The 15,011-nt window shown below is 38.0% G+C and overlaps 1 protein-coding gene across 1 annotated transcript in view; it reads right to left on the bottom strand.

Moving 5' to 3' along the window:
- The window catches only part of LOC103264935 (receptor-type tyrosine-protein phosphatase gamma-like), a 713,831-nt gene that overhangs the window by 23,540 nt on the left and 675,280 nt on the right, over positions 1-15,011 (bottom strand). The window contains 1 exon segment of the mRNA XM_008062632.2: positions 5,956-6,047. Within this exon segment, the coding sequence (XP_008060823.2) occupies positions 5,956-6,047 (92 nt within the window).

The raw sequence follows: 15,011 nt of genomic DNA, 5'->3' as shown, positions 1-15,011 counted from the left end.
ACAGCTACAAGAACATGAGCAATGCTAGCCACACTTGGGATAGTGGGACCTGCCTTTTGGATTGCCTTTAAAATCCTGAAACATGCTCTTCTGAATAGTTGCAAGGACAGAAAACTTCTGAAAACAGACTTGAAACAAGTCATTCTTTTGTTTTCAGGTGTTGATGGGCAAACCTTTGGCATGTACCTCTTTAGGGCTCAGTTTAGACAGCCTATGCTGAGACATTGTAGCTTTTATCAGTAGTACCTTAGTCTGAAATTAGCTTTGCTTATTGAACCTCCCCCCGCCCCACACACACACACAATGGTTGTATGGATCTACCTCCCTAGCTATGGACCAAGGTTGGGCCGCTGTTATAATGCAACTGACCAGGACTGTTTGGGAGCAGCTGTCTGCATTGTTTAAAGCAGTCATTCAATATGGCCAATCAAACGCTTTGTTATCTAAAACGCCTGGTTTGATCTGTTAACTCTATTTCACTTTTCCAATTATGTGAATGACAGAAAACAAAGAATAGTCATAAATAATGTTAAATCTGATTTTATTAGAACCCATGAGGTTTGCCCGAGGCCTCCTGATTTTATCTTGTAGATAATAATGTCATCTGTAATTCCTTGCAGTACAGCTTGGCTCATTTAGATGCTGACAATATCATCTGATCCTGGAGTGGCTTTTCGCCATCAGAACTGGCATTTCAAAGTTAATGTGATTTTAATAGGTGTTAAAACCCTTTAAAGTGACACTAGCTGATGAAGTGTGTGTGGTAAAGTTACCTATTCAGCATTCTGATAAGTAGTTTAAGATTTAAGCTTGTTTATATTTTACTCTCTAACAAAGATGGAATTCTTAAAATGAATATTCTGAATCATACCAGATATACAACCACAGGAGAAGGCCAATGGAAAACAGGTTTAAAAAAAAAAAAAAAAAATCAAAACTGAACAGACAGCACTAAAACTTGATATACCCAGAATTCTTGCGAGATGACACTGGCTGAATAGCCTCCTGCCTGGAGTCACTGGTGTGAGAGGCTTTCTAAAGGGCACTTGAAAACCTACTGTCCTACCATTCTGTGACTCAATTCAAAAAAAAAATTCAACAGAAACACATCTAGAAATCTTTCTGATTACTCCGTTCTGCAAAGGAAGCTGAGAAGAAAATATTTTGGACCTGGTGACCAAGTGTTTAGAGCAAGTAGGTATAACAATCTTAGTGTCTGAGTTTAGACAGCCTGCAGTTGTGTTAAGGAGATGTTCTTCAGAAGACTAGTGGGTTTAGGTCATGACTGTAGCCCAGTGCTCGTGGAGCATCGGACTCAGAAGTGGCCTTTGACAAGTGCTGGCTGTATTGCATCTTTCAGCCTCTACTCTCTTCTGCTCAGGCTACAAACTGCTGCCAGACTGATTTTCTTCAAATGTTGTGTTGACTTTGTGATTCCCTTACCCAGAAACCTCTGGAGAGATTCCAGATTCCTTAACCAGGCTGTCACGGTTCCATCCTATCTTCCACCAGCTTCCTTCCCAATCCCAGACAGTTTTAAATCCATGCCCTTTGAAAAGACCATATGATTTCCTGCTCTCTGCTTTATTGCCATTTACCTTGCCAAGAATGCCTGTTCTCTTCTCCTATCTAAATCCATGTAGCTTTACCTAAAATGACTGCCTTTCCCCTCCAGAAAACCAACCCATCTTTGGAAAATACAACACAACACCTATCATCCTGCAGCTGGTATATAAGAGAATATATACATGTACAATTTGTGAAATTTGGCTAACTCACTTTTTTCTCCTTCCTCTCAAAAACTTCAACTTAATCAACTATTTTCCTCATGATAAGGTTTTAAAAGTGTTTTCCTTTAAGATATTTAGGATCCAAATTGGCATTTTGTCATTGAGGCTCAGGAAATGCCACAGGATCATTTTCTGCCCTCTTGCGGAGAGCAGTCTTTACACAGCATTACACCTCTGACCAGGGATTTCCCTGTTACATGTCACTGGCAGCCCTGGAAGTCTCCCTTCATTACACAAAGTGATTGTGGACTTTGGTCCCTTAGCACATGGGCTCAGGTGGACAAAGCTTTGTTCTCTTGATTTAAGATGAACAACCAGCCCGAATTTAGCCCAGCTGGTTAACTCTAATAGAGGCAATCCCCCAAAGGATCTTGTCAAGGGGCTATAGACCTCTGACCTTATCTCTGCACTCAGCCTTTAAACTTCTGATTCTCCCAACCCCTATTAATTCTTTTGACCCATGGAGCTTTGGAGCTCCTTTTGAAAAAGTAAGCACTGTGCCTGTGGAAGCCTTCTGCATCGATTGTGGGGGCTGGGGAAGAGGCTGTCAGTTTCTTAATATAATTACTCTGGGAAGCCAGTCTCTTAATATTACTCTGGGAAGCCACTCCTTGGGAAGGACAGTGAGGCTAAAGTTAGCTCAGGTAGGTAAGGGAACGGTGTCATCATGAGATAAGGATTGATGTTATTTCCAGTGACTGCAAAATCTGCTAGGGGTAGATGTTGCCAGCTTTTCATAGTCTTCAAAATTTATCTGACAAGGACAAAAAGCTGGTTTTCAGCATCACCTCTAAACAGAGACTCAAAATTACTAGTGAATGGTTTTTCTCATTCTCCTCCAAGCAGTTAAATTCTGCAACTATGACAGCTATTCACCAATTTTTTTTTTTTTTTACTTCCAAGACTTTTAAATGAAATGGGGCAAATAAAATTTCTGATGATATCACCAATCAAAATTCACAGGTACTTTTCTCCTCTGCACATCTTCAGAGCTGAATACCTGTATTATAGCACTTATTTTGGTTTGTCCTATTTCTATTTTAGTTATGTACACTCTGGTTTCCTCCATCCCCCCACATCAGACTGAACTCTTTGAGGGCAAGGATTCTAATTCGTCCTTTATTTTATATTTTGTCTAGAGAATGGCAGATACTCAGTGGCTATTAGATGAGTTGTTTTATTTCCTCTTAATGGTCAAATATCAACTTTTAAGTGGTATTTCTCTATAATCTTAAGACTAACACCGTGACTAATTTTAGGCCTCTATTCAGATACTGGATAAGATTTTTATACATCAGATTCTTAGCTTTGGGAGAACACTCTAGACCCTAAGGATCATGTAATGGGCTCCTAATACTCTTAGTGGGAGGTTCCTAATTTTGGCTGCTCCCCCCCCCTTTTCTTTTCTGCCAAGGCATAGTTGCATGATCAGTTTCAGATAGTCACTGTCAACCTTGGTTATTTCTCCTTCTGACTTCAGTTCATTACAAGATACTACTTTAATAAGAGTCTGGATGGCATCAAGGATAACTGTATGGATTTGGGTCAGATTGGTCTTAGACTCTACTTCTCCCATTTCAAAACTAAGCCACCCAGTCCCTCAGTTTTCTCATGGGTGAAGTTTCCTCACCTGTAAGATGGGGACAGTAAGATATCAGCTACCTGAGGAAGGTGTGAAATGATCTGTGTATGGTGCTAAGTAAATGCTGACCATCATTATCATAATAAAGGTTTTTTTCTTTAATTACACAAAGCTCCCATTTTTTTGGAGACAGGGTCACACTCTGTCACCCAGGCTGGAGTGCAGTGGCACAATCACGGCTCTCTGCAGTCTCTAAATGTGGGGCTCAAGTGAGCCTCCTGAGTCAGCCTCCCAAGAAGGTGGGACTACAGGCATGTACCACCACACCCAACTAATTTTTATTATTTTTTTTATACAGATGAGGTTTCACTACGTTGCCCAGGCTGGTCTGAAACTCCTGGGCTCAAGCAATCTGCCTGCCTTGGCCTCCCAAAGTATTGGGATTACAGGCATGAGCCACTGCGCCCAGCCTACCCCTTCGTGTATACAGTCTATTGCTATTTCTTTATAAAATAACCTTAATAGTTTCTTACGTAGCCAATTACCAGTTTTCCCTTTCAGCAGAGTTATCAGTAATAATAACTGTTTTAAAATACTTTAAATTTTCACCTAATTATAAGGCAAGAGTATACTGATGAGCTTTTCTGCTCTCTTATTCTTCCTATATGTTTCGGCTTTACTATTCTTTTCAGAAGAAAAGATATCCTTCCTATTCTGAATAGCTCTGATCTGAAACCTTCCAAACCAGAAAAGACCATGAAATGACAACATCAGAACAATGCCTGCTGCCTGCCTGCCCTCCCTCTTCCACTCCCCTATCGACTAACAATACTTAAGTTATACAGTTCAATGTAGGCTACTAAAGCTTTTAGTCACACTTTTTCTTTAGGACAGAAATAGGGTACAGATGCCCAGGATTTGTTAACAGGCATGATTTTGATGCAGCAAAGCCCATTTTAAGTCAGATCAAGTTTACAGAGGTGTACCTGATTATTTTGAATAATTAAATGGTGTCAAAACCAGCTGTGATGAACAGCACTGGGGGTCTCAAATCATAAATAATTGAGAAACCGGAGTTGCATTTGATCATCCTGATCAAATTCTGCTCTCTAGAGGATAGATGTTTGTCCTGAATACCATCAACATTGTTAAATGCCTCAATATTCTTGCTCAGTCATCCAGCCCACAGTCAATTGAACTAAATCACTTTAACACCACACACATTTGCTGTCCTCATGAATACAAAGTGTTTGACTTAAACCATGTTCTCTGTAGTTGAATAGGCACCTTTTTTGGTAAGCATCTAATAACGGCATCAAATACTTAACATGCTTTTTGTTTGTTCCATAAGACTTATGACTTCGCAAATAAATCAGAGGTTCATTCTCTCTACCACCTATGCTTTTATTCTGCTCAAAAAACCCTATGAAAACTAAGAGAAAGACTTCATTTAAAGCAAACTGTCGATATAATTCCTTTATGATAGCCTTTGGGAATTCCAAATGTGCACAGACAGGGGCTTTTGGTCCTATTTTTATTTCTTATTGTTTATGCAAGGTAATTACATCTCCCAGCTGTACGGCTCCTAGATGATCCCAAGTGCTTACCTTCCATTACTTCATTTGAACCCTGCAACCAGTTTTGTCAAAAGAGGTGCAGGTTAGCATCATCATCATCATTTCCATTTTAAAGTAGAAATGAGACAGAGAAAGGATCTGACTTACCCACAAAGCTAGAAGACAGCTGAGCTGCCATGAAAACTTGGCCTCCTCGGCACAACTCTTGCTGCCAGAGATGTGCCTTAGTTAAGCGCCTCAGTGAAGAAAAGGGCAGTCTGTTTAATAGCTCCTCATTGACACCCTGTCACTGCTAAACTGGCACGGAACCCAGAGTTGGCAGGGTGGTGCGAGCCGCTCTCTACCTTGTTTCCTACACACCAGTTCTTAAAATCAGAAGGCTGTGTTAACCCATGTCTTCTCTCCCAGGATTAATAATCATGAAAACAACAACAGACAACCTTTGCCTGGTTCTTAACGATTAACCCAGCACTTTCAAAGATGTTAATAATTTCTTTTTTCCAACAACTTTCGGGTGTGGGTGACATTAGTGCCATTTTTTAAAATGGGAAAACTGGGGACCAAAGATGGAGTGATTGGCCCAAGGATTATGAAGCTTACTACTGGGGAAGCCAGCATCCAATTCCTCAGACACCAAACCTGCTGTCTTTACTACACCATGTGCATTGCAGAAAAGACATGGAATTAGGGAGCTCTGCATGATGACTGTTGTTCCCAGTTAGAATTAAGATGAAGACAGAATCTGAAAACCAGTCCCCACCACTTTGTCTCTTTTCCACCACTAAGTCTGTTCTTTCATAGAAATGCATGTTCAGGATAAATGCCATCAACTCTCACCCAGTTTTCTTGGGAAAAGAATGTCTATTACAATAATATATGAAAAGAAAAACTCCCCTTTCCCCGTTATTGTTTTGTCATAATTGGAATAAATTCAGTTTAGGTTTATAAAAATCCCTGTAAAATAAGAGTTAGGTTTCTGGAATTAATTTCCAGTTTTGAAACTTACCTCAAAATCCTCGGAGAACCCATGCTGGTTATTAGAATACAGCTCACCAATGTGTTTAACAAACTGTTTGACAGGAATGGCTTCCATGTCATCTGGGGGAATAAAATGATATTCAAAGTCATATATAATAGTTCCATAAAACAAACGACACTGATAAAGCAAATCACACCTAAAGACAAATATTTGATTTTTGCTAAGAATGAAATAATTTATCACCTGAAATAGATGTCCTGAAGAAAAGTCTCACAATTTATTTTTCCTTAGGATCTCATTATGACTATGAATGTCTATAAGCCAGGTTAAATATGATTTTGTTTAAAGGTACATAGAGAATTCCCTTTATTTTCTATATACAAGGCAATTTGCAAGGTGTTATCACATCATACTCTTAACTAAAAGTCTGAATTTATCAAGGGTACCTATTTGCCAAGAAATTTTATCACGACCTAGGTTTTTAAATTTTTGTTTTTCTAATTGCTATTCAATGGGGTCCAGCTTAAACTTGGAGCAATTAAGTTCTATTTTCAATCTTTAAGTCTAAGTCATTCTTTACACACAATTATAGATAGATGCCATTGTACCAGCTGGCTAGGGTACAATGCCATCTATCTTTAAGTGTTCAAGATTTTAGCTTAAGACAGCTGTGTCTACATGATGCCAAATAATCAGTTTGACTGAATTAACTGGATTTTTTTTTTTTTTTTGGTGTTGACAGACTAGGTATAGATTCAGGACGACTCCGCATTCCAATTTATTGTAGTGCTGTCACTTCAAAAGGACATTTTCAGTTCATAAGCCCGAAGTATGTTTAAAGCTTATTTATCCAGATTTAGTCTGATACTTCAGTATTGCTGTAAAATAGCCACACCCAACTCACTGGAGCTCCCCAACCTCCTTCCTCCTTTCTCCCTCGACCCTCCCCCGCAAATATTTCCTTTTAAAAATACTCTGCCGAATTTGAGATAAACAACAGACATGACATTTACTTTATTCAGAGTGAAAGATCTTTGGCAAACGCACAAACATCTAAACTGCCACAGATGCTTTTCTTAGCAAAGGGTATGAAGATCTGTATGTGTAAATGAGGTCCTACTTTGGCAAGAATTTTATAGATCCAGGCCTGACAATCTGATTTCTCTTCATCTGGTGACAGTTAACATTGACTATGTCATTCCTTCTCTTCTTTCTTTCGAGAGAGCAAAGCTCTAGGGTGGCTTTTTGCATCTATTGACATTTTCAAACTTGAATCATTCTTAAGCGGAAAATAGCATCTCTTATACTTTGTTTAAGGAAGGTGACTTATATGATCATGATTCAAGTTGCTTAGCATAGAAATGTTATTTATCAAATAGGTGGTGCTCTGTAAGCACAAATTCTTTCTGTGTGAACAATTAAAGTCCTAATCATTTTAATAGGCAACCTTATGAAAAAAAATTGCCAAGTTATTTACAAATATTTCAGGATTGAAGATGTTCATGAATATGCAATCATTTTGCATGCCCAAGAAATCTATAGCTTCCATGATGTAACCAGCATTAACAAAGTAAGCAGAGCCAAAATGCTTCTCCAGAATATTTAGCAGAATACACAGTTCAAGAAAAATTTCCAAAATTATCTGATCAGTTCACTTAAAATGTTTAGAAGTAAGCAAATTCTACGATAATGATCAGTAGCTATGAAATGACCTCAAGTTGAGAAATGGGTTAATATATACAAAGTTGGAGAGGGTCTAAAAGATTAACCTGAGGATAAACTCATTTTAAAACCAGAGGCTAAATGAGTAAGATGGGACACAACCCAATCCCCATGAACACTGTGGTACACAGACTGCAGCAGTTCTACTTGGAAATGAAAGCTACAACGCTGTTTTCAAGGACAGAGTGGCACAGTTAATAGTGTAATAGGTTGAGGGCAACATTTTTTCCATAATGATAGTTCAGAGTTTTAGATTTCCAAGAAACTTATAGTGTCACAAGTAAGAATGTGGACTCTAGTTCAACATAAGAAAAAATGTCTGCTTTAGAGCTGTTTTACTCTGTAAGGTAAAAACCAAGGTATTTTAAAGGTCATAGTCCACCTCAAATCATTAGAACAAATGCTTTCAGGTTAAATATTTATTATTTATTCCTGCAAAGTGCTCAACTTTAATATCCAAGTTAATGTCACACATGCCCAGAAATCAGTATGCCTTCTACCTCCAGGGCTAGATGCAGCAAAAATCCAGCAGAGCTGGATTTCATGGAAATATATGACTCACTACTCTCTCCAATTTGCATCTTTATGGAAGGAAGTCTAACCACACCCTCTGGGTTTCCAGGCACTATTAGTAAAGTCATGCAACTGCCACATGGACAGATATACATACAGATGCATGCTGTACTGACCACTGTCAGCTACCGGGATAACACATTATTCACCTTGCAATCAAGATAAACAGTTGAGGGGTCATAAAATCTCTTTTCTCCATATTAAGATGAATATAAGGTTATGACTAATTAGAAGTCCTAATCCTTTTCCTCTTATATAGTTTTTGTATTAAATTTTCTTGACATGAGTCAGATGACTATAAAATTAATGTAATTAGGAGAAGGCCAAGCAATTAGGATGGCATCAATGACCTGATCTGCTCATTTTTTTTTAATCTGCAAAGATCTTGTGTGTTATAAGAAGATTCCATTTGTAAGATGATATCTCTGTCTAAACATACGAGTTTCATTACAGATTGCAGAGAATATTAGCAGCACTAACTAGGCCAGGCACTTTTTATGTATGTTACATGTATGAACAGGTACTCCAAGAGTACTGTTTCATACTCATCTTGAGGCTAATAAATCAAGTTCAGAAATGGCAGAGGAAGCTGGCTGCACACCCCAGGTAAAGAGTGCTCTGACTCAGGGAACAGGAAACCACTAGATGAAGCATCTTCTGAGTACCTGGTACTCAGGCAGACATTAGGGAGATGATCTTTGTTAAGGGCAGAGTTTGTGTTGGAGAATAGATGAACATAAGAAAGTGAGAGCCAGATGTGTGCAATTACATGGTGAAGAATACAAGGGCCATTGAAAGGTTGGAGTTGATGACATATGTGAGAGTAAATGTCACTGATGTGGTGGTGGTGGTGGTAGTGATGGTAAAAGCAGAAAGAAAAAAATGAGCTGGGAATCCCAGTGATGATGTTTTCAGTGACAACAGGTTATACAGGAGATTGTTATGGTTTAATGAAAACAGTATAATAATAGAGTCGATAAAATGAGAAGACAGCCACCACTAAGCCTTTACTGGTTGCCAGGGACTGCGTTAAATGCTTTTCATACATTTATCTTTATAAGAACCAGGTGAGGAACATGGTCATCCTCACAGTACACATAAAGAAACCAAGGAAATGTGTCCAAAAAGACACAACTATGTAGGTGGTAGAGTTATTTGAATCTAGGCCTACTGAACCCAAAGTTTGTGTTCCTATGCACTGTTTGTCTTCATTCTCAAAGCACCACAGTTTCAAAGAACAAAGAATTAAAGCGGAGTATCTTGGTTAATCTGATAAATATTACTTTATAATATTGTGCCAATATTTTTACTTAAATAATTTTTAGTAGCAAAAATTTACATTAGGCAAAAAATGGAACCACTATACCACTACTGTTATCACCAAATCACCCCATTATTAAATGTTGGATACAGAGGGCTGAGAATTAGTACTTGAAGAGTGGGTTTATTGATATTAAATATTATTTATGTTTAGTTCCAAGGTTTTAGTTTTTTGTGAGTAGAATTCAACTGTGTAAGTAAAAGCCTTCTTCTTTTGGTCACTCCACAACACAACCACTTTATGGACCCCTTCTGAGGAAGCTTGAAATTAGTCTCTAATTTCTATTAGCACCAAAAGCAGAGCCTCAGAAGAGGGCGAACCAATGACAACAACTTCTACTGAGAAAAAAAGCGCCAAAGCTGGGATAATCTGACCTCAGATGCAGAACTATAGGAATTAAAGAACAATGCACTTGAACATAAAGAAAAGCTGTTTCCAAAATCTATGATTATGTCTCTGTTGTACCTGCATCTTTAGAACTATTAGAGAGAAATCACCAATCCTTTCCGCTTCTAACCTACTAGTATGTGCTAAATTTTGCTTTTTTCTTAATATTAAGGAATAACAGATACATTTAAAAAGTTAGCCTTCGGATTGGCAGTAGCTGGAAACTGCCAGGAGAGGTGTGTGTGTATGTGGGGGGTGGGGCACATAATATCAGTGAGGATACCTGATCTCAAACCAGGATAAGGGAGGACCAAAGGGAGGCCCAAATTTTACCTGTATGACGACCACTTGTATACCTAATCCTGAATCGCACCCCCACATCTTTAAGGAAAAAAAGTTAGCGTTCTTGTCTGCAGTTTTTGGTTTGATATTAGAAAGGAAAAATCAGCATACACCACAGAGAGGAGCTACACAGTGGGTCCATCTAAGTACACTGCTCAGTGATAGGGGCCGTCAGCCTGTAACTCAGTAAAATTGGGTAGCTGTTCTTCTCAGCCACCACTGATGGGATGCCTCTTGTATATCAGGTACCAAGAGGCAATGGCATACATGGAAAAGCCAAAGCCAGACTGTGTGACTTCTCTTCTTTGTGATTTCCTTTCCTCATCTGTAAAATGGGAATGAAAGGATCTAATTCATAGAGTGTTGTGAAAAGTAAACAAGATAACACAAGTACTTATAAGAGTGTTTGGCATTTAGTAAATATTTCATTGCTATGATTTACTGTCAGGTGCTACTCGCTTTACATACATGACCCAGTGATTGAGGGGCTGTGATTACTCCTATTTCATGAGGAAATTGTGGCTAGGAGAGACCAAGGAGCTTGCCCAAGGCACACTGTCATTATCAAGTGATGGGGTCAGTTTTACCTCCCTAGACCTACATTTGAAAGAAACTTTTTATTTTAAAGATGTGGGGTATAGATCAGGGTTAGGTACATAAGTGGTCATCGGAAAGAAACTTTTCAACAAAAAAAAGGGTGCCTGGGCCAAGCATGGTGGCTCACGCCTGTAACCCCACCACTTTTGGAAACTGAGGTGGGAGAACTGCTTGAGGAGTTCAAGACTAGCCTGGGCAACATAGTGAGACCTCATCTCTACAAAAAAAAAAAATAAGCCAGGTGTGGTGGTGCATATCTGTAGTCCTGGCTACTTGGAAGGCTGAGGAAGAAAGATCAATTGAGCATAAGAAGTCAAGGCTGCAGTGAGCTGTGATCATTCCACTATAGTCCAGCCTAGGAGACACAGTGAGACCTTGACTCGAAGAAAAGAAAAGAGAAGAGAAAAGAAAAGAAAGAAAAGAAAGGGGTCTGAAATGATACACTTTGACTTTAAGGGTAAGTTTCAGTACCTGGAAAATTCACTTTGGTAGACTGGTCACCTTGATGATGGCAGGTAAATAAAGTATTATAGTATTTACCTTCCTGCCAAAAAGCTTAGATTGCTGGAATTGATTGGCTTACAGTCTGTTTAAGAAAAGAAAAGATCCCTTCTTGCTTACTCTGGAAGTGTGTGGAGATTATATATATATATAAAAATACCATTAAAATTCCAGAGATCTATATGTTACCCACTCTATGAACAGTCCCTGTAAAATTTGTGTAACCCTTAGCAGATTTTTCAACCTTATCCCAAATTCCAATCAAATCTCCACTGGCAGGGAAAACATAACTTAGCTCAAATAAATGCTGCTTAGACCTTACTTTCTGCCTTCTGTCCCTCTTCCCTGCCCCCAGCTCTCATGACTGGCTGTTATTAGGTACTGTTAACCACACCTCTAATGGACAGATCTCAAATGCAGAAACTCAGGCCCTGTCTTGTCTGCCTGCTCAGACTCCCGGAGGCCAAGTTTAGGCCTCTCTTGGTGTTTTGTAATACTTCTGTGTCAACTAAGGAAGATAAAGCAAATATGAAATAAAAGAACATTATCAAGATTTCCTGAGTTAGGACACAACAAATAGATTTTTGTTTAAATCAGGTTCTTAGGATGCAAGAGGTGTTGTGGAGACTGGAACATTTTATTTCCTGCCATAAAAAGAAATCTCTTTTCATTTATGACACAATGAAGTCAATAAAGAAAGGGCTTCATTATAGTCAAAAGACCAATGAATCTCCTTTGGAGATAATCTCTATATAAATAAAATATGCCAACAAGGTTGGTTTAATCCCAAGGGTTTTAAACTGCATGCTTAAAACCCCTTTATATTCTAGCACCCTGCTGGAGCCAGTGACCTTCAAATTATTGAGATGTACTTTAACTGCTGGAAAGGCATGAATCATTTCTGGATTTCTAAGCTACTGTTTAGCAGCAATGTTTTGTTTTGTAATGCTTTTATTAGAAAGTTAGATTTTCTAATTTCCAGAGAAAACTATTTGCAAGGACATTTATGTTTGACAGCTTGAGTATTTGGAAAGCCCTTTCATTATGCTCTAGAAACAGATTAGTTTCATGAGCTACATTCTAATTTTTATAAATGTATGTATCATGAAAGTCTAAAAGCATAAGTGATATAATGAATGTTTCCTTATTAACTGTGATGAAAGTATTATTCAAGTTTGTTGTTTCAAAAGAATATCCCCAGGTCACTAGATTTCTAAAAGTACTTGTCAATATTAGTGATATTATGGATACCAAAGACCTCTTCAGTATCTCAAAAGATGGATAGCCTGTGAGGGCTCTGACAGGTGGGTTAATGCATTCAGTTATACTTTAGCCTCCCATAGTAACAATGGGAAACCAGGAAACACAGAACATTTGATTTTGAAAAACCATTAGTGAAAAATATTAAGAGTCAAAGCCCCTTTCATTCTCCTGAAGGAGTCACAGTTTAACTTACCGCTCCACTCCCACTCTTCCCATACAAGGAGGGGAACCCACTAAAAAAACCAGAATTTATTTATAAAGGATTGTATATTTATTCTTACATGTTTAAACTTCAGTCATCTTCAAAGTCCCTCTCCATTTGATGCAATACATCTACTGAGATGCCTTTTCCAATGCTCAAAACAATTTTTGAACTCGTCAGTTTTGATGCTGTTTAGTGATTCTGCTGGTTTTTGTTTCACTTCTTCCACACTAGCAAAACATTTCCCTTTGAGGTCTTTTTTTCATCCAGGGAAACAAACATAAAAAGTCACTTGGGGTGAGATCGGGTGAATAGGGAGTCATGCTGGTTTTGGTCAAACACTGAACACTCAGTGCGGTGTGGGCAGGTATGTTGTCATGGTGGAAGAAGCAGCCACCTGTTTACCACAACTTGGGATACTTCTTCCATATATCATGACAAAAATTTCTCAAAACTTCCAGATAAAAATTTCAGTTGACTGTCTGAACAAATTCCGAGTGTACTACAAAGGGCACACCCTTGGAAAGATAATTCTGGGGTTTTTTTTGGTCCTCTCTCGTGTGTCATATATGGAATAGACACTACAATTTAAAAAATCTATCTGACAAAAAAAAATAACATTACTTTAAGAGCAATTGGAAGCCAACTTCAAACGCACTTCTTTCAAGCTGGATACAAACTCCTGCATCATGAGTTATTTCTAACATGGCCAACTAACTTTAGCCACCAAAGTCACAATCTCTAGCATTTCCGGATTATGCATAAGTATAGGTGAGACCAGAAAAGAACATCTTCATTTCTTCTGCTATACTAAACCAAAACACACTGAAGATTCTAAACTCCCAAATCTCAGTCAAAAATATTAAAACTGATTTTCTGCAAAGAGTCCCATAAGCTGCTATCTTCAAGGGATAAGTATCAAAATGTTAGCAAAGTTTTCCTTAATCGTTTACTATTTTATAATACTTTCCAAAAGTCAGAGTAACTTATACATTCCACTTATGCTTTGGGACTGAAAGGCAAGAGCTGTACATTTGTGAATTTTAACCACAGCAGAATTATTCAAAAGTTGCTTAATTAGTGTCTAAATTCGTTCAATGTTCAACATATCTGTGACTTGTTCCCTATGTCACTTAAATCACAAAGACCTGTTTTTGTGCAGCGAATGGAAGTATTACTGGGTTGAAAGTCTTTTACTCAGAAGGAAGAGAACAAAATTAAGAAGAGAGAAGAGAGGTGAAATTTTATTTAATTGGAGAAAAATTCAACTGAAGAATTATGAAACTCCCTCTAGGAGGACAAAAGAGAATTTAATGGAGGAGCAAATGGCCAGTGCCAGTGAAGGAAGAAGGTAATGATCAAGAACTCAGAAACAACTGAAGAGAATGTTCACATGTATTTGAAAATGCCTTGATTTAATGAAGCAATATCCAAATGAGAAGTCTGAAGTCTTGAGATATCAAAACTGTCACAGTAGCATGCCAAGAGGTGGCAGAGCCATTTCAAAGCATCTGTGCTTTGAAGTCACACAGAGAATTCCAATGTTAGTTCCACTGTTCAGCTATGTAACCCTGGGCAAATTAAGTAATGTCTCTGAACCTCAGTTTCTTCATCTGTCAAATGGGGGGGGGAGAGATATCAACTGTACCTGTCTCTATAGAACTGTAGTAAAAATAAACATAAAACATGAAGTCAGTAAATGTTTAGTAATTATTCGATGAGGTGACTGTAAAATAAGTTTTAGGCACAGAGTGTATTACATATTCTACAGTGATGATTCTGGAGCTCAATTTTTACCAAGTTTTGTGCCTGAATTTTCCATATCACCCAGTTGTACATATTTTTAACCAGTAGGATGGTTCAGTTTGCTGGGAGTTGTCTGGAAACAGCTTTTCTTTTTTTCCTAAATTACGGGGGAAAAAAAAAAAGAAGGACTCAAGTGATAAGATATGTTGATAAATCTGGGGCCCAGTACTTTTGTTATTAGGTTTTGAGCAAGGATAAAATATAACTGAGATTCAATGGGTAAAATAAATATTCTATATGAGCTCTATAAATCTCAAATTATTTTTAGAAATAAGAACAGTTAGATAATTTCTAAGGTAAAGAGAGAATAACTCAGGAATTTATTAAAAATTGTATTTTTTGGCTGGGCACAGTGGCTCAAACCTATAA

The sequence above is a fragment of the Carlito syrichta genome, unplaced genomic scaffold, assembly GCF_000164805.1.
Source record: "Carlito syrichta isolate Samal-C Ts95f unplaced genomic scaffold, Tarsius_syrichta-2.0.1 Scaffold305773, whole genome shotgun sequence".
Lineage (NCBI taxonomy): Eukaryota > Metazoa > Chordata > Mammalia > Primates > Tarsiidae > Carlito > Carlito syrichta.
This window is presented reverse-complemented; position numbering and strand designations above follow the sequence as displayed.